This window comes from Artemia sp. Qi Xiang Cuo, chromosome 6 (genome assembly GCF_049724085.1).
Source record: "Artemia sp. Qi Xiang Cuo chromosome 6, ASM4972408v1, whole genome shotgun sequence".
Classification (NCBI taxonomy): domain Eukaryota; kingdom Metazoa; phylum Arthropoda; class Branchiopoda; order Anostraca; family Artemiidae; genus Artemia; species Artemia sp. Qi Xiang Cuo.
In genome coordinates, this window is record NC_142799.1 from 19,819,808 (window position 1) to 19,845,298 (window position 25,491).

At 34.9% G+C, this 25,491-nt stretch overlaps 2 protein-coding genes across 2 annotated transcripts in view; both read left to right on the forward strand.

Moving 5' to 3' along the window:
* Positions 1-25,491, forward strand: part of Ipk1 (Inositol phosphate kinase 1) — a 334,853-nt gene that overhangs the window by 45,433 nt on the left and 263,929 nt on the right. The window lies entirely within an intron of this gene.
* Positions 8,508-18,692, forward strand: LOC148950954 (protein BTG2-like). The gene is made up of 2 exons (XM_089090526.1): positions 8,508-8,656; positions 16,368-18,692. Exon 2 carries the CDS (start codon positions 16,451-16,453, stop codon positions 16,994-16,996), a length of 546 nt encoding a protein of 181 aa, XP_088946652.1. The 5' UTR covers positions 8,508-8,656; positions 16,368-16,450; the 3' UTR covers positions 16,997-18,692.

Here is a 25,491-nt window from a genome sequence, read left to right on the forward strand (position 1 = left end):
GGATTATTTGGGCGAAACGCGTTTTAGGGAATTATTTCGGCGAAACAGTTAGAGACATTTTAAAAGATGATTTAAAAGATGATTTTAGAAGAGGTTTTGAGTGTGGTCGTTATAGTAAACAAGTTCTATTTGAACAGTGTCGTGAGGTCCTCTACTCCAACCCCAAAGGGCCCCGATCGCCCTACCCCGATCCCAAAGGGCTTCGATCCCCCCACCCCAACCCCGAAGGAAGCCCCCAGCCCCCAGAGGTCCCCGGGCTCCCAAAGGACTCTCGGTACCCCTTCCCCCCATTTTTTTAAATAATTTTGAATTTTTAACATGATATTTTTAACTTTTTTACGTATCTTAAAATGACATGAAATAAGCTTACGGCTCTACCAATCGTACTCTGTGCTTGTTCATAGGCACGACGCGGCTTTCCCATTGGTACTCTATGGCAAGTTATCGACACTACCTAGTTTAATGCGTGCATTAAATTAGTATTTTTTACGCAGTGGAAGGATAAACACACAATTCATATCTGTAAAAAGTGAAGATGAATTATTCGACGAAAGTATGTGTACATGATAAAATCATCGTCGTGTTGAATGCTGACAAGGAGAAATACCTGAACTATGAAACGAGTGCAAGTGGTAACACTATTGGAAATGTATGCATGCATTGTCATGACAGCGAAAAGTTAGAATCCTTTGGAGTATCCCAAGAATTTCCATCATGCAAACGGTGGATATGCGAGAGTAACATTACCAGAGAAATTAGTACTCAAAGAGAATGCCAACGTAAAAATAATAGTTGATGAAGAGGGACAACTTCTAGCTAATGGTTCTGGTAGCATGTTAGCCGTTGATAGATCTTATTGATGTCATTCTAGTGTTAGCATTCGAATGAAAGCAAAGGGAAAAAGAAGGCATGCATAAAGCTACACCAACATCATAAATCATATCTTGTCAATGTGTCAAAACTGCTATCTACGTAAAAATAATGTTACAATAGACAGTGAAATCGTAGGCAGAATAAAAAGGACATTAGCAGACAATATCATCAATGAATATAAAGATGAATTGACGGAAAGTGAAGCGCAAGGGTACTAATAATGTATAATAATGTATTTAACTTATTTTTATATTAATATTCTACTTGTCATTATTTCATTAAAAATATCTTATGCATTATTTTGTTAAGTGTTCATTATTTTTAGGGTATGCTAGAACGTCAAACGTTCAGAATATCTATTAAAAAGGTCAGAGATGTAAGAAAAAGAATTTTTAGAGATAAAGATACTACTAGCAGGCTCAATTTTACATAGAAGATAAAAAAGTTCATGATCTCTTCTGAATTTTACCAAAGAAGAGAATTCAGTTCTAATTTCTTCAGAAAAAACAAAAATCTTCCACTTCAGTTCTTTATTTCAAAAAGACATAAAGAAATTTAAAGTTCAATTCTAAATTTTACGGTGAAAGATAGAAAAAGTAATATCATACTTATGAATGTTTTCACGAAAGATAAAAAGTTCTAGTCCAATTTACAATTTTCTCAATGAAGTGAAGAAAAGTTCAAGTTCTCTACGGAATTTTACCAAAGAACACAATTCAATTCTAATTTCTCCAGAGAAAACAACAATCTTCCACTTAAGTTCTTTATTTCACAAAGACATAAAGAAATTTAGAGTTCAATTCTAAATTTTTCGTTGGAAAATTGAAAAAGTAATACCATACTTGTGAATATTTTCACGGAAGATAAAAAGCTCTAGTTCAATTTAAAATTTTCTCAATAAAGTGAAGAATAGTTCAAGGTCTCTTCTGAAATTTACCAAAGAAAACAATACAATTCTAATTTCAACAGAGAAAACTAAAATCTTCCACTTCAGTTCCTTATTTTACAATGACATAAAGAAATTTAAAGTTCAATTCTACTTTTTTCGGTGGAAGATAGAAAAAGTAATACCATACTTGTGAATATTTTCACGGAAGATAAAAAGTTCTAGTTCAATTTAAAATTTTCTCAACGAAGTGAAGAAAATTTCAAGTTCTCTACTGAATTTTAAAAAAGAACACAATTCAATTCTAATTTCTCCAGAGAAAATAAAAATCTTCCACTTCAGTTCTTTATTTCACAAAGACATAAAGAAATTTAAAGTTCAATTCTAATTTTTCGATGGAAGATAGAAAAAGAAATACCATACTTGTGAATATTTTCCCGGAAGATAAAAAGTTCTAGTTCAATTTAAAATTTTCTCAACGAAGTCAAGGAAAGTTCAAGTTCTCTTCTGAATTTTCTCAATGAATAAGAAATTAGTCATTGATCATTTCTATTTTTCCAAATAATATAAAAATTTTCCTCTTTAGTTCAGATCTGTCTCGATGAGATCAAAAATTTAAAATACTTTTCCAAATTTTTCACAGAAGATAATAAAGTTCAAGTTCTCTTCGGAATTTTACCAAGGAACACAATTCAATTCTAATTTCTCCAGAGAAAATAAAAATCTTCCACTTAAGTTCTTTATTTCACAAAGACATAAAGACATTTAAAGTTCAATTCTAAATTTTTCGGTGGAAGATAGAAAAAGTAATACCATACTTGGGAATATTTTCACGGAAAATAAAAAGTTCTAGTTCTATTTACAATTTTCTCAGCGAAGTGAAAGAAAGTTAAAGTTCTCTTCTGAATTTTACCAAAGAACACAATTCAATTCTAATTTCACCAGAGAAAATAAAAATCTTCCATTTAAGATCTTTATTTCACAAAGACATAAAGAAATTTAAAGTACAATTCTAAATTTTTCGGAGGAAGATAGAAAAAGCAATACCATACTTGTTAATACTTTCCCGGAAGATAAAAAGTTCTAGTTCAATTTACAATTTTCTCAATGAAGTGAAGAAACGTTCAAAGATCTCATCTGAATTTTACCAAAGAATAAAATTCAATTCTAATTTCACGAGAGAAAATAAAAATCTTCCACTTAAGTTCTTTATTTCACAAAGACATAAAGAAATTTAAAGTTCAATTCTAAATTTTTCGGTGGAAGATAGAAAAAGTAATACCATACTTGTGAATGATCAATGACTAATTTCTTATTCATAGAGAAAATTCAGAAAAGAACTTGAAAACTCCTTGACTTCATTGAGGAAATTTTAAATTGAACTATAACTGTTTATCATCCCGGAAAGTATTCACAAATATGGACTTACTGTTTATGTCTTCCCCTGAAAAATTTAGAATTGAAATTTAAAATTCTTTATGTATTTGTGAAATAAGGAACTGAAGTGGAAGATTTTTATTTTCTCTGGAGAAATTAGAATTGAATGTGTTCTTTGGTAAAATTCAGTAGAGAACTTGAACATTTCTTCACTTCGTTGAGAAAATTTTAAATTGAACTAGAACTTTTTATCTTCCGTGAAAATATTCACAAGTATCTTCCGTGAAAATATTCACAAGTATGGTATTACTTTTTCTATCTTCCACCGAAAAATTTAGAATTGAACTTTAAATTTCTTTATGTCTTTGTGAAATAAAGAACTTAAGTGGAAGATTTTTATTTTCTCTGGTGAAATTAGAATTGAATTGTGTTCTTTGGTAAAATTTAGTAGACAACTTTAACTTTTCTTCACTTCATTGAGAAAATTTTAAATTGGACTAGAACTTTTTCTCCTCCGTGAAAACATTCATAAGTATGGTATTACTTTTTCTATCTTCCACCGAAAAATTTAGAATTGAACTTTAAATTTCTTTATGTCTTTGTGACATAAAGAACTGAAGTGGAAGATTTTTGTTTTCTCTGGAGAAATTAGAATTGAATTGTGTTCTTTGGTAAAATTCCGAAGAGAACTTGAACTTTTTTATCTTCTGTGAAAAATTTGGAATAGTATTTTAAATTTTTCATCTCTTCGAGAAAATATTCACAGGTATGGTATTACTTTTTCTATCTTCCACCGAAAAATTTAGAATTGAACTTTAAATTTCTTTATGTCTTTGTGAAATAAAGAACTTAAGTGGAAGATTTTTATTTTCTCTGGTGAAATTGGAATTGAATTGTGTTCTTTGGTAAAATTCAGAAGAGAACTTGAATTCCTCTTCACTTCGTTGAGAAAATTTTAAATTTAACTAGCACTTTTTATTGTCCGGGGAAAAAATTCCCTAGTATGGTATTGCTTCTTTTATAGTCCGTCGAAAAAATTAGAATTGAACATTGAATTTTCATATGATATTTTGGAATATATAACATAAATGTAAGATTTTTATTTTATATGGAGAAATTAGAATTGAATTGTGTTCTTTGGTAAAATTCAGAAGAGAGCTTGAATTTTTCTTCACTTCGTTGAGAAAATTTTAAATTGAACTAGAACTTTTTATCTTCCGGGAAAATATTCACAAGTATGATATTACTTTTTCTATCTTCCACCAAAAGATTTAGAACTGAACTTTAAATTTCTTTTTAAGATACGTCATTGTCATTTAAATGTCATTTTAAGATACGAAAAAAAGTTAAAAAAAATATCATTTTAAAAAATTCAAAATTATTTAAAAAATTGGGGGGATGGGGTACCGAGAGTCCTTTGGGAGCCCGGGGGACCTTTGGGGGCTTGGGGCTTCCTTCGGGGATGGGGTGGGGGGATCGAAGCCCTTTGGGGTTGGGGTAGGGCGATCGGGGCCCTTTGGGGTTGGGGTAAAGGACCTCACGACACTGTTTAAATAGAACTTGTTTACTATAACGACCACACTCAAAACCTCTTCTAAAACCCTTTCTAAAATCATCTTTTAAAATGTCTCTAACTGTTTCACCGAAATAATTCCCTAAAATGTTTAAAACCGTTTCACCCAAATAATCCCTAAACGTAATCTCAGCGTGTTCCTTTTGTTTTTGGCATCTATCTGCTTTCACATTTCAAATTTCTAGGAAACCCTTTCCTACGTTAATCTCTTCATCTCGTAAATTTCCTAGCTACACTATTAAGGTTTCGTTAGAATATCAATTTATCTCTCCGACTTAAAGCTCAGTGAAGCCGTATTTAAAAATAGAATTTCTATCTCTTTAGACTCCCACATAATTCCAAGATAACAAGTGATGTCATTTCTAATTCCTGACACTAAAGATCAATGAAGCCCTATTTAAAAATAGAATATTAATTTTTCTCTCTGACCTAAAGAACGTTTATCCCTCAGACATAAGATTAAAGAAGCCATAATGTTTCTTAATTCCCCCTTCGTGAATCAATAATTCCCCGCCGATTGTGTAAATCCAGTTATCATGTTAGGTTACCCAATCAATCAAACAAACCATGATTGTTTGTTGGGTCCCCCTTCAATGATCAGTAATTCCCCCACATACTATTAAAACCAATTGCTTCAATTAGTCTAGCATACAAATATAAAGATATTCACATCAATTATTTAAAGTATTATTGACAAAAACCATCCCATAGATAAGGCATAAAGTTAAAATACATCGCAGAAAGGCAATCCTGTTTTTTCATTCTCACTGACAAAAACCATAAAACAGACATAAATTGATGTTGACATCCATAAATGTGAGAAAGTTCCTGTTTTTTCATTCTCACTGACAACGAACCATAAAACAGACATAAATTGCTGTTGACATCCATGAAAAACATCAAATAAATTGACCAACACCCATAACCATCCAAGAAAACAACCATAAAAGTGAGAAAGTTCCTGTTTTTTCATTCTCACTGACAAAAACCATAAAACAGACATAAATTGCTGTTGACATCCATAAATGTGAGAAAGTTCCTGTTTTTTCATTCTCACTGACAAAACCATAAAACAGACATGAATTGATGTTGACATCCAAGAAAAACATCAAATAAATTGACCAACACACATAACCGTCCAAAAAAACATCCATCAAAGTGAGAAAATTCATGTTTTTTCAAGTGAGAAAATTCTGTTTTTTCATTCTCAGTGAGAAAACCATAAACCACGTGGTGCTGTCACGAGTCGGACCCCCCTTTCTACTGGCGATCAAACGATATTAATAATAGTTGGGCTCCTGCAGGGAAGGGGGTTGACATTCTTGCTCTTCACTCCAGAGGACCCCTCATATACAAAAGGGTACTTCCGTATTATATGGTACACATTCGAGAATTTGGATTGGGAACATGAGACAATAACCGGTTTTCACGGTCTTTACACCAGACAATTAGCTTCGGCTCGGTGGAAAGCTACATTGTAGCTATATTTTAATTAAACATTTAGTTTGTATTTTGGTTAGGTATTATGTTGGAAAAAATGGGTTTTGTAAAATACGAAAATATTAGCCTGATCAATGTATCAATAGAAATTCCGCATAAGTTGCAAAGTTTATGGGGGGTGGGTAGTAAGATTCTAGTTGGGCGGTTCCACAGAAGAAAACATCTTAATAAAATAAACGGTACTTGTCTGTTATCCCGACCACGCTCAAGTTCTTGACCTGTTTAAAACCGTGTCTCTGTCTCCTTTCAGTCATAATTAGCTTAGCTCGAGTGACTACTATGTACTATGTAGCTACTACTAACTACTATATAGGTACGTTTTAATTAAATATATAATATATAGAGTTAGTTAGGTTAGTTATTTCGTATAATGCGTTCTTGGTGGCCTGCTTTCTATAATTCTCTGTTGTAGTGTACATAATTTTTTTACTAAAGCATTGTATTTTCATCAGATTGTGATATATTTCATTATGAATAACCTAACTTCACTTCTGAGTGTGGTAGGGATAAATCACAAATACCAAATAAACTAGCACCATTAGATTCTTTACGTTATGCTATGTCGCTAACGTGGCAATGGACAACACCCCACTGGGAAGCCGTCAGGACCACTACCGTCAGGACATCGACAAAATCCGTCATAACATAGACAAAAAATCCGTCAGAACCACTAACCGTCAGGACATCGACAGTCACAATCGCTATCCGTCAGAACGTCGACAGTCATAACATCGACAAAATCTGTTATAACATATTAAATTTTAAAACTTTAGTTTTTTGGGGTTTAGAGGGGGGAGGTGCATAGGTTAGGTTACGTATTTAATATATGCTCTGCTTTACCCTCACACCCCTGATGTGCAAATATATAGCTGAAATTTGTTTCTAAACTATTATATACTTGTTACTATTATATAAACTTATAAATTTTTTTGGATGTTATAACTGTTGACGTTCTGACGGTTAGTGGTTCTGACGGATTTTCCTTGTCGACGAAATGACGTTTAGCGCTTGTGACGGTTAGATGAAATGGTAGCACCCCCACCCCGCCCCCCTGACGGTCCCAGATATTGCCCTAAGATATATACGAACTAAAAGAAAGTACTGAAACAATAAAATTGTTACTGTATAATATGCAGCATGTTCCTTAAATCACACCTTCACGTTTTTCATTTTTTATGAACATGTTAAAATAACATTTTATCTAATAACACTTAGTGGTTTTCACGAGCCGAGAATTTAACAAACTCGTTTTATCAAAGACTGCATGACGGCATCACGAGATGGTAAACAACGAAGGAACATGTGTGGGACCATCAGGGTGGTGGGAGGGTTTTCCTTGACAGGTTAACAAGCATTACAGTGAAAAGGAGCATAAAATGAAGATTCTAATGAATCTACTTTTATTTTATTAAGATATTTACTTAAGGCTCCTGCCGAGGGTTCGGCGTAGAGAACGATGAGACCAGGCGCCTCCACGTTGACCTGTCGCTTGCCAGGCTCGTAGCTTCTTTCACCGGGATGTGGGCTTGGGCGAGGAATTCATCGGCTTGGCTAGGATTGTATTTGTTAGGTTATGTATTTAATATAATGTGGTCTGGGCGGCCCCCCTTCCATAATTCTTTGTTGTAGGTTTCATAATTTTGTTGATAAAGCATTATATTTTCATCATAGTCTGTTTTATTTCATTAGCATTAATCAAACTACTTCTCAACAGATCATGAATGTGGTGGCCATAAGACACAAGTACCAGCAGAAATATTTTTGCAACAATAACATCCAATTCATAGGGGGAAATATTCCATTAAAGAATGGATCCTTCCTTGCTTGCTGGTGTGCATATTTGAGAGTTTGACCTTGGATGATTTAAGCAGGGTTTTACGCTAGATACAATATATATTGCATTTTTTTCAATTAAGGGGGACGGGACTATGAGACTAGTAACTTCCCAGGGTAATACTTCTCCCTGTAGATTAGGTCATTGGACAGACCTTATTGGGGAATTCCCCTCCCCCATTTTCGAGAATGAATATTTTCCTGTTGAATAGACCTACTAAATATAGCTTGTGTTTTTTTACAATTTGTTCAATTAAAGTAAAAAAAAAATTATCACAGGGAGCTTTCTGGTTATGGTATAGTCAAAACTTAAATATTTGCTATAACTTGCTTTGTTTACAAGGGTCGCCTTATGGTATATAAAAGTTGACGCCAGCATAATATAAAAATCCAAATGTCCTCGAAACCGGCTTTCCACCAATAAGAATAAAGTTGCTTTTTGCTCATTGGCTAATTCAACAAAGGAACGGCCATGTTTCTATACGTTCGATAGCACACGTTTCAGTCGAGATGAGAAAGTTATTGAGATAACATCGGTGAATGTTGAAGGAGTGATTTACCATCAGAATTAACGGGCTGAGAAAAGTATTCAGGAAATTGGAAGTTAACATCAGGTAACATTTCTTTTTTGTGTAACAGAATTTTTAAACCACCTTTCTTGCAATTAAAATCAGTTCCTAGAGAAATTTCATCAAAGATGGAAAATGTTGGTAAAACTTCTGACAAACTACTTTTTGCTATCTTTGAAAGGGGTTAGGTTATGAAAATAAAGCTTTCAGTAATGAATATAGGGCCAAAAATATACTCCTTAATTATAAAATTTGCCTACTTGACAGGTAGGTATGCCTAGCCTATGGAAATTCTGACAAAACAATAGGCTATTTTACCTTAATTTTCAGTTTCTTGTTCTCTGATTATGGTTTTGAAAATGCGATTCTTGTTATTTGAGTAGAGATTTAGGTAAAGTTCTACGAAATCATATTATTTAGTTAGGACTAAAGTGAATACACCATTCGATGCCTTTTTTTCTGCTGATTACGAATATAATAATCTTTTCTATCGTAAATGAATTACAGCCCCCCCCCCCTATCTAGGCTATACCTAACCAAACCCGGCCTTGGCATATAGAGGGGGGGGGGCTGAAATTAATTTACGATAGAAATGCTTATTATATTCGTAATCAGCATAAAAAAGGCATCGAATGGTGTATTCACTTCAGTCCTAACTCAATCATATGATTTCGTAGAACTTTACCGAGATTTAAGCCACATCAATGGGTTTTTGCTAATTTAGGAAATGTAATCTACTTTGCAGATCTTAGAACCTCATATTGGGATTGAGCAAACTTTTGAAGCTCAAAATACCTTTATTGTACTTAATTTAAGTTACAGAAGTTTCACTTTTATAACATGAAAGATTTTTTAAAGGTCATCAAATGCCATTGTTCTCTAGAGGGAGAAGGAGTGGAGGTAGTTACTTCAAAATAACTTTCTGGGACATTCTTTAGTCTGCAGATCCCACTATCTCATTTTCCAGTAAATTTCCACTGTAGCTACTTTTTGCTATCTTCGAAAGGGTTAGGGAAATGAAACTTTCAGGGATGGGTCTACAGGCCAAAGTATGGTTAAATTTTTGGCAGTTCATATTATTTGACTTACGAATAAAGTGAACATATCCTACTACTCGATGCCTTTTTTATGCTCTTTACGAATAGCCTATAATAATCGCTTCTATTGGAAATTCAAATTTAGCCCCCCCCCCCAATACTTATGCATTATGCTAGACACCAATATATACTGTATCAGGAAACACTAAAGGAAACTGGTCAAATGGATATTTGCAATAGAGAAATGGATCACAAATTATTGTTTTTGGGGGGGTTACTTAGGTTAGGGGGTGGATAAATTCCAATTTTCGATAAGTGATTATTATATTCTTAAAAAATGCATAAAAAAGACATTGAGTGGTATGTTCACTTTATTTCTAAGTCAATAATATGAACTGCCATAAATTTTCCAAAGTTTGTCCTGGGAAGGTATTTTGAAGTACCTACCTCCACCCCTTCTCCCTCTAGAAGGCCCTGGGTTTTGATGACCTTTAAGAATCTGTATGTTATAATAGTGAAACCTTGCAAAATAGATCTTCTGCTTAAATGAAGTAGGTTACAACAAAATTGTGTTCAGCTTCACAGCTTTGCTCAATCCCAATTTATTAATACCAAGATACGGTAAGCTTTAACAAGCTTGTCGCACTAAACAATTATAAAAAAGTCTAACAATGTCAATGACATAACAAAAACATACAGTAACTAAAACATTGAAAACAATATTACTGAAACATACAATAGCATACCAACTTTACTAAAACATATCTGTCAATAATTGAAACCTACCAAAAAGTAAGCCTACAAAATAACTGAAAACACACTGTCACAAATCAGCTAATACAAAAGTAAAAATATTCTCAAAATGGATTGTGATAGGACCCAGTATAGAAATCTGTAGAGGCTAAACTACTTTTGAAAGACTGGACCCGAGGTACTTGCAACTATTTCTGATGGAAGTGAATTCCAGGACTTCCACAAGCTTTTAAAGATATTTGCAAATAGGAAAATGGCTTTTTCTTTGTTTTTTTTTTCTACTTTTGGGCCACCCCTCTTTTACTATAGCATGATGCAGTGTAAGGGCAGTAACAAGAACCCCGCCTTGGACAAATTTTCATCAATAATTTGTCAGCATCAATTAAAAATGTGGTCTTTGTTTTGACAAGCAATTTAAAAGAAAAAATATCTCTAATATTTGTGATTTAAAGAATAAATATCAAGCAATAAAAGTTACATTTATAGAATCAGAAGAAAGTCGGCTGTTTGTTAATATGTAAATAAAACTGAAACAATAAAAGGATATATACATCAAAATAGAATAATTAGTATTTCCAAAAAAAAAGGTCCTTGTAGATAAATCAATAAACTAATAATTTCAAGTGCTTAATTTTAAACAATTTTTCCCAATTCCTCTTTGGTAACAAGATGTAAGGGTTTTAGTTTTACATGATTTTGCTCAATTAGATACTGGTTTTTACCCTACATTTCCTAAATTTTGAAAAAAAATATTAATATGGCTTTAAATTCTAGCCTACTCAAATGACAGGAATTGTATTTTCAGAACTAAAGCAAGAGAAGAAGTAACTAATAACTGAAAATTAAGGCAAAATATTGTTTTGCCAAATTTAAATAGATCTGCTAAAATTAAGTACAACAAAACTGTTCAGCTTCATAACTTGGCTCAACCTTTATAAGGTTTCAAAGATCAGCAAATATATTCCCTAACTTTAGAAAAAAACAAATATGGCTGAAAATTCGGTACTCTTCTATTAACCGGACTCTTTTTATATCTCAAACTCAAGACGTGTTAAAAAAACCGTTTTTACGGGATGATACAAGACACCGCTGTAGAGAAATACAATATATAGCGAGGTTTTAACTGCGTATACGATATTTAAAGTGTTGGTACCTAGGTTAGGTTACGTATTTAATATATGCTATGCTTTGCCGACACCCCCCCCCCCCGTAATGTGCAAATATATAGCCCAAATTTGTTTCTAAACGATTATATTGTCATCCCATTTTATTTTATTTCACTTTTCATTAGCACTATATAAAAGAGTCCGGTTAATAGAAATTCTAGTACCCAAAATTCTACTCAAATAACAGGAATTGCATTTTCAGTACTAAAACCAAAGAAAAGGAAACAGATTAACTGAAAATTGAGGTTATTCACTTTCTAAAAATTTTATTCAAATTGATTCTGTAAATAATTCTTGGTGGAACTTTGGAAGGTATCTTGAAGTACTTACCTCTTCCCTCTCAAAAGTGCACTGACCTTTGATGACCTTTTACAATCTTCACATTATAAAATTAGAATCTTCAGAAATAGATGCAACTAGCCTTCTGCATAAATGTGGCACAAAGAAAGTGTTTTACGTCATATGTCTGCACAATCCTGATTTACTAGGTTCCAAAAACCTGAAGACTTCAATTTGACAAGTTTTGGTACTTATTTAGTAACTGATAAACACGCGAGAACTGTAGTTTCGTTAATGCTAATGAAATAGAACAAAATGGGATGAAAATATAGCAGTATAGAAACAAATTTGGGCTGTATATTTGCACAGGGGAGGGGGGGTTAAAATAGCATATATTAAATACGTAATTTAACCTAGGTTCCCCTTTTTTGTCCCTTTAACACCAAAAACTAAGGTTTAAATATAGTTCCCGGAGTGGAAACCCTTTGTTTTAAAGCGTCTAGGCATTACCCGGTAAAATGTCTATCTGATCTTCAATACAATTGTCACGTGTTTACCGGTTACTAAATAAGTACCGAAGTTTTTTTCCAAATCTTTATATAATTCTGGACTTAAAAAAGATGACTTATGACTTTGTTTAGTTCTCATCAGTATGCTACTTCTGATTGGTAAAATTGCTGAAGATTCAGAGTTTGTTCAAACTTGCATAAAGGCTGTTTGGAGAGGGAAGGGGTGGAGGTAGATATTTCCACTCTTCTGGCACTTTCATAGATTATCAAAAGTCCTCTTCTAGAATTTCATCAAATTTACATTCACCTATCTCGGCCAATTTCCAGGATTTACAAAAGCCCCTCATCTGAAAATTTTTTGAATAATACTTGTTCCCTTTTACATAGGAGAATTCTGGACTAGGATACTTATGAAGACTAATGGAAAATTGTCCTTAACGATGCGTGCATTTTCATTTTTTGCTCCACTTTGTCTTAATTCAGATGCCTTTATTATGAGATGTATTAGGTACTCCTGTATTAAACAGACTCTTTCATATAGTGCTAGTTTGGTTAATGCTAATGAAATAAAATAGGATGAATATATAATGGTTTAGAAATAAATCTGGGCTATATATTTGCACATTAGGGGGGGGGGGGTAAAGCATAGCCTTTATTGTTACGTAACCTAACCTAGGTACCTCTCCCCCCTATACCCCAAAAAACAACAGTTTAAGTATCATATACACAATGAAAACCACGCTATACATTGCATTGCTCTATAGCGATGTCTTGAATTAATCCGTCAAAAACGGGTTTTTCGTGACAGGTTTCCATTGCAGTATATAAAAAGAGTCCGTTTAGTACAGGAGTACCTTGTATTTTCGCATAACACAATGATTAAGCGCCCTATCCCTGTCAAGATCAGATAATTATAACTGATAAAACCGGATTTTAAAAATTTATTTTGATTTAAAAGTTCATAGTTGACATTTTTTCAAAGTTAATATTTTTTCATAGTTGACTATGGATTTAAATGCCTTTTTTGCCAGTTGTATTATTAATATTAATTGTCAACTTTCAAAAATATCCATTTGACTTTTACCAGCAATGAATGGACCGATTACTGTTGATTTTTTATCAAATGGACTAGTCCATTTTCTTAATTTTGCTTTTAGGAAAAAATCGATTAAATGTACTCTCTGAGAACGTTTAAATTTTGGTTTTAACCAAGTGATTGAAAACTGTCAATAATTGTCAATACCAGGGGAATGAAACCCTGAAATTTTTTGGAAACTACTTTAAAACCATCATGGACACTTACTTATCTTAGTCCTTTAATCGCTTTGCTTCAATTTACTTCCTCCCCACCCAATAGACGAACACACAACCTGCATTATTTATAATGATGATTGGTTGTAAGGCCCTGATGATAAGATCAAGATCAATCGGGTGTTACAGCCGTTCAGTACTGCAAAATATAATGGAAATATACATAGTTAGCTATGTATTTATTTATCAAGGGAGGGGGGGGGATAATTAAGCATTGCGCTTCAGTTTTCAGAATTTTAGTTTTCTTCGAATATACCCCTGGCCTTACAGTTGTCTAATTGGAAGCCATTGTAATTACAATGGTCGGGTATGGTTTTGCAACATCAAAAGGTGCCATAAGTTCAGAAAATTGTAGGATTCCAGGGGGGAGTCCCTTCCCTTGCGCACATCCCTAGTCTAAGGTGCTCCTTTCACCGTTGTCAAACAATAACCTCTACGAAAATTATAGCTTGATTCTACTCAAGAGGTCTATGACGAAAGAAGGGTCTTCCCCTAACGAAAAACATTTGTCCCCAATAGGGTGGGAGGTCATAAGAAAAGATATTCCAACACTTTCCAGTTTTTGAAAGGCTAGCGGGAAATAATGCTTACACTTATCAACTGGTATTATTTTGACTTAGTTAAACTTAGCACAAAGGGGGGGGGAGGCTCCTATAGGATACGTTTTGTTCTTGTTAAGTTTAATGCTTTATATTTTATTTCAAAGCATCTTTTTTTAATAATTTCTGTTTTTTGTTGTTTCATTTTCAGAGGGTTATCCACAAGACGTGAAGTTTGCCTGTTTCCTGAAAGCGTTGCTTTTGATTTGAAGGGTCTTTAGAGTTTTAAAACAAAGTATTGTGGTTGGGCTGTTGCATATATGCTTAGGGACGAGTGTGCCACTATTGCAGTACGTTGCCTGACACTGGAATTACTTATAAATAGCTTCTTGGCTATTAAACAACTTATAAATGGATTACTATTACTTGTATATTAACTTAATTAATTACTTATAAATAGCCTCTGATTGCTTGTAAATACTTCCAAATAACCGATTACGTGCTGAAAATTTTTATTGGCCCCTTGTTGTTTAAGATAGAAAGTTATTGTTGCACAAGACAGCGAAAACTGACATCATTGTAGAGCAAGTTAAATTTCCTTTTAGAGTAGCCTCTTTCTGCACTTCCCTGACTATTGGTAGGATTCGATGACATAGTAAAAAAAAAAACTAGTACGCAGTCATGGCCAGTTCATGAATCTCAAGTCCGAACCAAGGTTTAAATGATGCTGTCTTTACCAAGGGCGTCAAAGGGGGTGGGTTGTGCTCCCTCTAAATTTTTAAAAATAGCGTTTTGGGGTATTTTGATTAAAAATGCCGTCTTGGTATTTCCATTGGGAAAAGTGGCAAAAAACGACAAATATGCTTCCTAGGTATTGTAGAATATATTTTCCCTTAAATTTTCTCAAATCTACGACACTGACGACTTACCTACTCTTTCACTTTTCTCTTCTCCCCTTTAAGAATGTTTATTTCAAGGAAAAGAATTTCTGCATTCTAGACCATTAAGTCAGGTCCATCACTACGAATAACTGGGATATTTAATAGGACATAACCATAATATAATAGGGACAAATTCAAAATAGTACCAAGGTTGTCCTCCCAGTCTAAATTTTCCCCGAAATGTCCATATAATATGCTTTATCTGGTGTTACAACGAATTTTCATTCTCACTCGTCCACAAATGAGGAATGAACCCCGCGATAGTCCTCAGGAATTGTTTGGGTTTCATTTGTAGACTAGCCTACTTCAGATCTACTTCTCTAAGTTTCGCTTTCATAACGCAAAGTTTGTCCAAGCTCGTCAAATTTCTTTTGGAGAAGCAAGGGGTGGAGGCAGATGCTTCAAAATACTTTCCTGGTGGGGAGGGGGGGGGGGTTGAGGCTCTAAATTAATTCATTACAGTTTCACTTGTCTCAACCACTTTCCAAAATAGCTAAACTAATTTCGAAGATAGCAAAATGTCCCTCGTCTAAAATTGTACTGAAAAATGATTGTCTCCATTTATGGAGACAGGATTCCCCATTGCATAGGATGTCTCCATTTACATAGGTATCTAAAGATATGTTTCTTTTCATATTTTGCTCCTCTTCGTCAGGGTTCCTCCCGTCTTAAGGTTAGGTAATGCGGCTCAAAAGTAATTACTTCTGGTTGAAAAACAGCACCCAAAGATCAAAACCTCTACCAGTATATGGTAGCTAAATCACCTTTATTGTAAGAAGAACGGTAAAGATTAATTGAATCATTTATCTTAAAGTGAACTTATAGTGAAACTAGAAAATGCAGTCTTGTCTACGTCCCTGGTCCAAGGTGCTCATTTGACTTACCTTGTGTCAAACAATAACCTCTACGAAGAATATGGCTTAATTCCATTCTATGGCTAGAACATAAGAAGGTTCCCCCTAACGCAAAGAAAGTCGTCCCCCAATAGGGTGGGCAAAAGTCATAAGATTAGATCTATCTTTTAAATAACAAAATTTGTCGTTCAATTGTTTGAAAGGCGAACGGCATATGTGACTTGCAGTTTATTTTAATAGTATATCCTATAGAGTCCCTCAACTTTTTATGGTTCTTCTTGCACCACTTTCCATTTTCCTACCTAGTCATGTCAAATTTATGAATAATGAAAACAATTCTAAAAATAATATTTTATTTTCCTTCCAGGTATTTTCTGTCGCCACCCAAAATCGATTTCATTGACTTGCAGAAAGATAGAGCTGTGATTTGTTTCAAAGCGAAAAATAAAAATGAGATTAGAAGTGACATCTGCTGCCAATTTTCTTGTCAGCCTGGTCAGGTTGAAGAAAACCGCGGCCGCCATTCCGCAACATCAGTTAGACATGTTACGAGAAAATATAATTGAAACCCTGAGATTGAGATACAGGGACCATTGGTTTCCTGAAAGGCCCTGTAAAGGATCAGGATACAGGTGTATAAGGATTAACGGGAAAATTGACCCTTTACTTGCTCAGGCAGGTGAAGACTCGGGTATACCAGCGACTTTCCTGTATACCCTGTTTCCAAGTGAGTTAACAATGTGGGTGGATCCATCTGAAGTGTCTTATAGAATTGGTGAGAATGGTTCTATTTGCGTCCTTTATGATGAGCGTCAGATTGCTGAGTCGATACGATTGGCACAACTCTCTCCAACACCATCTTCGTCATCATATGTTTCAACACCTTCATCCTCTCCTGGTCTTGATTATAGCGACTCTTCTTGCAAGCTAGACTTTGCAATGGACGCGCGCAATATCCTTGCATATGAGCATATGGCTGCTTTCGTCGCTAGTTAGGCTGGCGTCGAGTGGCTCACCTGTTGGTGATAGATGGGGGAGAAGCCCCCTTGTTAGAAACCAGGGGAAGGATTCGAAGCAACCTGACTGCCTTAATTCCTTGACATAAGATGTGTTGGATCTTCCCATAGTTTCCTCCAAGAGACTCCTCCCCTTGAAAGTGGGGAAAGCCTGAGGATATCGATCCTCGATTTTTGTGCTGTGATCTCATTCATAAAAAAGACTTGTAAACCTAAACACGGTCTAAACTATAACCACATGATTTTCTGAAGCCGCAGCTGACGCTTATTTCTCATCTTATGGTGTCTCTGTTCCAGCAAATGTGGATGAAGCTTGCTTGATTGTGCAACACAAATTATTTACCTGTGAGTACAAGATAATAAAGTGTTCCAGTTGTGTGTTTTTAACTAAAACTCGACGTGTTTTTTCTCCTTTTTTTATTATGGAGTTGTTTGGGACCAAGTTCAAGAGCGAATCTCAAACAAGCAGTCGAGCAAAGAAGTTTTCAGTGCTGTGATTTCAGTGTTTGTTAACCTGGCTGGCTCTCTGTCTGTTTGTCTACTAACACTAGTCTGTTGGAAAGGCTTGGCCAATTGCGGTTTTGCACCGTTTTTTCAAACCAGTGATAGGTTCTTTTTCTTCTTTCTCTTTTTTTGTTGCTCCCATTTCCACCATCTCTATGCTTATACAATTGTTTATTTCAGAATTTGGAAGTTCTCTATTCGTAGCTTTTCTTTTGCCTTTGAAGTTAATTATTTTATTATCAAAAAAAATTCTGGTAGGTTAGTTTTTGTGTTTTTCTAGCATTGAGGTGGAAATGGGAACCTTCATTTTCTTATAAAGGTTGTACTTTCACCAAACTCCTCATTATTCTTTTACCTCAAAATGGAAGTACACGACTGCAACTTTTTGTTTTCTTGTACACCGTAATATTTGTGATCCTTTTAAAGATTATTTATTTTACTCTGGTCAGCGTTGCCGGATTTGACAAGTTTTTGAAATGGCTGTGCGTCAGAAACATTTGGGCGTTTGTTCGATGTCCAAAAGCAAAGATCAGGCGGAGCAGAAAACAGTAACTGATGAAAGCTTAATAATTTACATTAAAATATGATTATGTTTCTGAAGTTCAGATACTCGAATTTTTCTATTAAACTGAAAATAAAAAAAAAACTTGCTTTTACCTCTTACTGTTTTCAGTCTCGTTTGATGAAGAATAACACCTGCAGCTCTTTGAGCTGAAAGTCTTATTCATGATTGTCAATGGTGACTTCAATTTTATGTCTGTTTTTGCAGTACTCGTCACCGTTCAACGATACGATTGATTATCCCCCTTTTTGGAAAGGTACAAAGAATTCTTTATAGAAAGCCTGTGATTTTGTTCATTGATTCTGTAGATAGTCGAATTGTAAATTTTGAACGTCTGACGAAATTCGATATCTAAATGTATCTCAGAGTGCTTTTTTATATATATATATAATTTTAAAATTTATTTGTAGATTTTTCTTTTGTTTTCGTATCGTGCGGTCGAGCGTTCGTGAATTGGTGGACTAGGCGTTCCCCCCTTTCCCATCTGTTATTGACAGGTGCATTTCCTTTATGTGTATAAATGCGCGAATGTACAGATATTTTTTGTTCTCCACGGATTTATTGAATAGGAGATGCTTGTTTTGTACAGTAAATAAATTGTGAGCATTAACTGGTCTTTTTGACTTCTTTGGACAACAACGTTAGAAGACTGGTTGGCAATACGAACTAGTAAGATCGAAAGTAATTGTCTTCGAAGAAAAAAATGTGTTGTGTTGGAAACTCCAAGTATGCCACTCAGCCTATTCAAACTAAATTTTGAGGGATGTGCATTTTTTGTTGCTTATTTTAGCTGAGCAAATTAGATTGATTCATCCGCTCTGTTTCTAATTTGGTATCATTAGGTTGGTAAGTTTTTTGGTTTTAAAATGTGTTCCTAAATAAGTAAGCGTGTATAGTGCCCACTAAAATAAACTGCGATCGGCAGCAACGGCAGTCGAGGGAATGTTAAACAAAAACAGGCAAAATCAAAACTTCACAAGGTATGGATCCTCAAAGGGGATGTTCTTTTAAAAGGGGCCTGTCGTAAATAACTCAGAAAAACTTTAACTATGATCGTTTCATTCTCCAGAATGATTGTATTGGAAGAATGCATGTCGACGGAATTCTAATTAAATAGCTTAATTACGTGCTACAGTAATTGCATTAGATAAAACAGTAATGGACATGTTGCCAGGTGGATTAGCAGATTACGTCTTGAGGGATTCGATGTTTTAAAAATCATTTTGTGGGTCTCAGCGTCGGCTGACCGTCTGAAAGACACGGTTTGTAGACAATGTCACCACATGGGATTCCTAAAGCAATTTGGTAAACATTAATAGGGATCTAAGTGTCTACAATTCGAAAAGCCGACGAGAGATTAGTTTAAAAAAAGAAAACCATCTCCGTAATTTTATTTTTAGCAAAGCGCTGTTTGTTAAATGTATCTTCAGCATGAACAATATGCATGTTGTTTCGACAAGATTTTCAACCAAGGGAACTCCAAAAGCTGTCTGAAATGATACTTCCTTTAAGGCGATTTCTAATGTTTTCCAAGCAGGTATGCTAGAGTATTTTTAGGGACGGTCCTTTCCTGAACTTTAAAAAGAAAACTGTTCTTTTCAATAAAAAAACAACACTTTCTAATGATGAGTTTATGTCTAAATATCCCTCCGGCACAAAACGGGAGAAGCAAAATAGTTTTTCTAAGATTTCCGGGAAATTGGGTGCCGGCTTCTAATTTTATGTCGTTTATTTAGGTGTCTTATTCAAGACCTACAAGTGTTGGCAAGACCGTCCCCATAAAATGTAAATTATCCGGCCGCACAAACTAAAAAAGTATTTACGGACGAGATAGGGTGTTCCTTTAAGGTTTCGACCCCCTTGAAATATTATCTGGTGCCACAATCTGCTCTGTGCCTTTTTGAATTTTCGAGCTTTTCATGTCAAAAATATTTTGAAGAGCGGAAATTATGGAGAATAATAAATAACAATGAGACGTATTTCTTTTTCTAGTCGTTCAAAATCTTCCTGTAGTTACTTGAGGGATGTTGGCAAGAAAATCTATTATTGAAATTGTCCCATTTACTTGTTGTCTTTGCTTGATTTGATTGTATTAACGAAAATGTAATAACGTAATCACTGACTTGTCTTATTTTGCCGTGATTTTTATATGAGAAATATACTTCAGTAGTTTTTCAAAAACATTCAAAATTCATCAATTATATAGCCAAACAGGTAAACCAGTTTTGCTCTGCTAGTCCTAAGATGTCCCATTCAAGGAAAGAAATATATTAAGACCCAGGTCAATCGTCGATCATTTTTTGGCTGTCAATCAGGCATCCACCTTATTTTGATGTTATTAATGTTGGTATTAGCTGCTGAGGCTACAGAAGTTGTTGACGAACTGCTCTCCTTTGGTTTATTTTTGTCATGAGTTTGCCGAGAATGTTCAAATCGAGAAGATTGTGGTGAGATTATCAGCGGTGTGTTCATTACTCTCTTACTTCTCTGAATCCACCCACTCGTCTCCAATCGAAGCAGATATACGCTTACGTGCCTATCTGCAACAAAGTGTACTAAAGAGAATGTCGATATTGTAAAAAAAAAAAAAAAGTTGCTCCAGTCTCTGAGAGTATAGGCATTTTCCACTGTTCATTCAGAGTTCCAAATAAGATTCGCAAAGCAATATGCTCGTTTATTTTGGGTTAGAATTATCACATGCAGCATTTTGGCCCTCATTATTTTACAATTCCATGTAAATATTAAATAGTGTAGATGAATTGCCGTTGTTAATAGGGATGCTGTTTAGGATGTGTGTCTAATGTTTTTTCTTCTTTTTTGTGAAGTCTTAGAGAAGTATACTAATGTACAATTAGATACAATCAGCTATTCAAAGCCTATGTAACTTGTCCATTATTATTCATTTGATCTTAATATCTAGGTAAATGATTTGCTCATAGAAGAGCGTTGGTAAAGGATGGCTTTAAAAATCTTATATTGTCATCAATAAATGGAAAAAAGCATTGTGACTACCGAATTTTCGCTGATTTCAAAAATGTCAATTTCACTCTGTTTGCATTCTTCGTAACGCATGAGGATACAGGTTCAGACGAAGACGGTCTGTGTCCTCTTTTTGAATCTTCCTCCATTTGAATAGAATTTCACCGGTTTAGCCCTCAACGGTCATTGTTTTAGAAAAATACTTAAATTTTCTCCTTTTTTTTACATATTTTATCTCTTACGGGTTCAAGGGCTGCTTTTTTGATTAATTATACACTCGTGTAAAATATGGCTTCAACCTACTTACTCATTCAAGTGTATTGTTTGTCATGAGAAGATTATTTTTGGGCCAAACACGGAAATTTTATCTTGAATTAGATATGATGGTAATGTAAGTTTCTTTATATTTCCCAAGTCATACTCTGGGAATTGGTGACCTGCCATGGGCTAGTTGGTGATGAACAGCAGTCACGTGCACATGAAGTTCGTTTGGGATAGTGGGAAAAGGGAGTGAAACGTCAAAAATGCAATATATAATTGGAAATTGTGAGCATTTTATGGAAGTGGGTAAGAATCGGCTCCCCCATACACTCGCCTAATTAACGAACACCTTACTCAACGGCCAGAATCATGGCTCGGTTTACCAGTGCGTGCGTCGACAGGCATCAAAATCCATACCTGACAGCTCTGGTTACAGTTGAAAAATGTAGCTACATTATAGAAATATGGTGACACGCCTATAAATTCAATCGGATTTATCAAACAGTTCGTGGTAACGAACTGTAAGTAAAGAGCGATCCGGCTCAGTAGTAACCGGAACTAAAAACCGAAATTTTGATGCAAATAGATATATCAAAGGAATCGGATTTTTATGCTGATTCCAAATATGTTTCATTAAGTTTAGTCGGTACTTTCGCATTATCAGGTCCTCTAAAAAGTTAAGTTTGGTTAATGCTAATGAAATAAAATAAAATAGGATGACTATATAATAGTTTTGAAACAAATTTAGGCTATATATTTGCACATTAGAGGGAGTGGGGGCAAAGCATATGTTAAATACGTAACCTAACCTAGGTACCTCCCCCCCAAAAAAAAACACCAAAGAACAACTTCTTAAATATCATAAAACCGCGCTATACAATGTATTTCTCTACTGCGGTGTATTGAATCATCTTGTAAAGACAAGTTTTTCAATGCGTCTTTCCCGTTTGACTAGCATTTCTTGTTGGACTTCTTTAGGGGGGCCCTGGTTAAAAGTACCGTTTAGTCTTACCCATCAAAGGCTACGAGGCTTAGAGAATTTGCCTGATTGTTTATAAAAAAAAGGGGGGGGACATCCCTTAAAAGTAATAAAATCTATGAAAATCACCATCAGATTCAGCATATCAGAGAACCCTACTGTAGAGGTTTCTGCAGAAATGTGGAATTTTGTCATAACAAAGATCATAATGCGTGTTAATTTGTTTTTTTTTTCAGGGGTGATAGTGTCGTCCTAGTGGTCTTAGAATATCGGGAGAGAGCTCATTTGAACGAAAATAAAAAGTTCTAGTGCCCTTTTTAAGTAATCAAAAAATTAGAGGGCAACTGGGCCCCCTCCCACGGCCCCTTTTTCTCAAAATCGTCTGATCAAAATTGTGGGATAGCCAGTTTGTTCAGCATAGTTAAAAGGCGTAATAAATATAACTGGAGTTTTCATGACCCCCCACAGCCCCTGGGTAAAGGTCTTAAGTTACAAAATTTGCCCATTGTTTACCTGTAGTATTGTCTTTGGGAAGTAGGTATACATTTTTCGGGTGAGGGGGCGATTTTTCCACGGCGGAAATTTGTCGTGGGGAGGGAAGTTTTCAAGGGGTGAATTTTTTAGGAAAAATTTTATACTGGGGAAATTTGGCAGAATTCCTATACGAGATTCTTCCCATTACACGTGCAGATGTTAAGGGTGTGTCCGGGATAAATTTTCACCAGGATTGAATTGTCTAGAGCAATGGTTCTCAAACTTATGTAGGCACTGTAACCCCTTTTTACCCACATCTAAGGTATCCCTTCTTAGTTACCGGTACTAAGTAAACTAAAGCTAAAATATAAATAAAATTGCCAGTCCTAGAGTAATGGTTTTTTTTGTTGGCTTGCCGTGTACCCCCTAAAGATTTTTGCATACCCCCCTCCCCAGGGGTACGCGTACCACAATTTGGGAATCACTGGTCTAGAGTATAAATCGGTCAAAAGGAGGGATTTTTTCCGTGGAGGTGTAGCCAGATTTCTTAGCATTATTTAAAAACGATCAGAAGTTAAATAAAAAAAACAAACAAGTTTTTTCAACCGAAAGTAAGGAGCAGCATTAAAACTTGAAACGGTTCGCCCGCTCGTCAATACCTCGATCTTTACGCTAAAGTTTTTTTTTTAGTACTTTCATAAGAGCTATTTATTCTAATTAAACCCTTTATGATTCAGGGTTCATTCTTAAAGAATTGGAACAAAATTCGAACTTTAGCGTAAAGAGCGAGGTATTGACGAGGGGGCGAACCCCCTCATAACCTAATAAAAATATACGAATGTAGAAGTTCGTTACATAAGTTAATTCATAAGTTACGCATATTTATTACTAATAAAAACGTTGGGAAACAAAATTGAAGTTCTAGTGCCCTTCTTAAGTAACCAAAAAATTGGAGGGAAACTACCCCCCCCCCCACCCCTTTGTACTCAGAATCGCCCGATCAAAATTTTGAGTCATTTAGCCAAAAAAGTAAATTAATATGCAAATTTCGTTTTAATTATTCATGTACGGCGCCTGCATTAATTCAAAAGCGTTCAGAAATTAAATAAGAAAACAGTTTTTTAGCTGAAAGTCAGAAGCGACATTAAAACGAACAGAAAATATTCCGTATATGAAAAGGCTGTCCCCTCCTCGACGCCTCGCTCTTTACGCTAAAGGCTCTTTCTCACAACTCTTTTAACTTTAGCGTAAAGCGCGAGGCGTTTAGGAGGTGACAGCGTTTTTCATATACGGAATAATTTCTGTTCGTTTCAAGTTTTCATGTCGCTCCTTTACTTTCAGTTAAAAAAAAAACTTTATTTAATCCATTCAAAAGCTGTATCGACCATTCTGCGGAAACTCAGCCTTTGACTGCTAGGCAAGTACTGGTGAGTTTGAGTGCTATGAATTATTAAATAGGCTAGCATCCAATGGTAACCGTGACAGATGAAGAGAGGTTCATAAGTTATTTGAAATCAAACCGGTGTATAGAGGGAGTAGGGGCCATGGGCGAGCCTTTTTCCCGAAATATTTCAGTTCTGAAAATTTTGTTGTTTCTGTGTGGCTGAACTTATTTTCAAATCCTTATCTCGACTTTTGTTAAGTATTTGACATAATGCGTATCATCTATAAAAAAAACTATTAGCCTCCGTAGATGTGTATCTTTTTGAAACATCGCCATACAATTACAGCAAGATTTGTGCTAAATTAAGAACGATGGAGTTTAAATAGTAATTATTTTTCTATCTAACACAAACCTTGCAGAGGTCTAGGCATTCGACTGTAATTAATTACCCGTTAATCCTACTCTTAAAGCCATCAAAAAATATGGGAAAACCTGAATAAAATCCTTGAACAATGCATTGAAGAATCAGTCATGTGAAAGCTGTTGCTTTGATTATTTAGCTAATTATTGACTAACTTCAGGGACACGTAGGGGCATAGGAACCCTCCTGGTTGCTGTAGATGCCATCCACGATACCTCTATTCGGAACGTATACATCAAAGGGATATACGGGACGTTTCTTTTTGGGAAGGGGGGGGGGGCACGATCGTCAAAATTCAAAAAGCAAACCATGTAGAACTTGCCGAAAGTTATGGGGAACAAATTAATGTTTTTACTGAATCGGCGTAATGTCTACACGTTTCACGGGGTAGAGAAATTGCAAGATATGGACAAAATATGTTTTGGGTGGGGCTTTTGCCCCGGAAAAATGCTGCATAATTTCTTATATTTTACATATGATACGCGCATTTTTGTACTTATTCCGAACTTATGTCACAGCCCCGTCTCAGCTAAATTCCTCAAAACGTGGCAGGTAAGATAATAACCTTTTGTTTCAAACATGATTTAATTTCATTTTTGGTCTGGTCAGGACATATAAGCCCTATTATTGCCCGATAGGTAGATACGACAGTTCTGCTTTAAGGGGACCATTTAAGTTTCTTTAGAGATTGGGCTATTGAATAGTATCTTCCATTTTTATTTAGTCTTGCTCGTATTTTTTTTTTTTTTTTCATTGTAATAACGATACGAGTAGTTTGTTGGTAAAAATTCTTGATTAATGCAATGGCGTTTTTACTTGAGTTCCTATCAAGGTAAAACAGTAATTTAATGGTTTATGGTAACACGGGACTATCAGTTATTCCCTTTATTTTGGTGAAGTTGTAACTAAAT

What these genes read in the sequence shown, in the direction of transcription:
- LOC148950954 (XM_089090526.1), top strand. Translation starts at nt 16,451, where the DNA reads ATGAGATTAGAAGTGACATCTGCTGCCAATTTTCTTGTCAGCCTGGTC.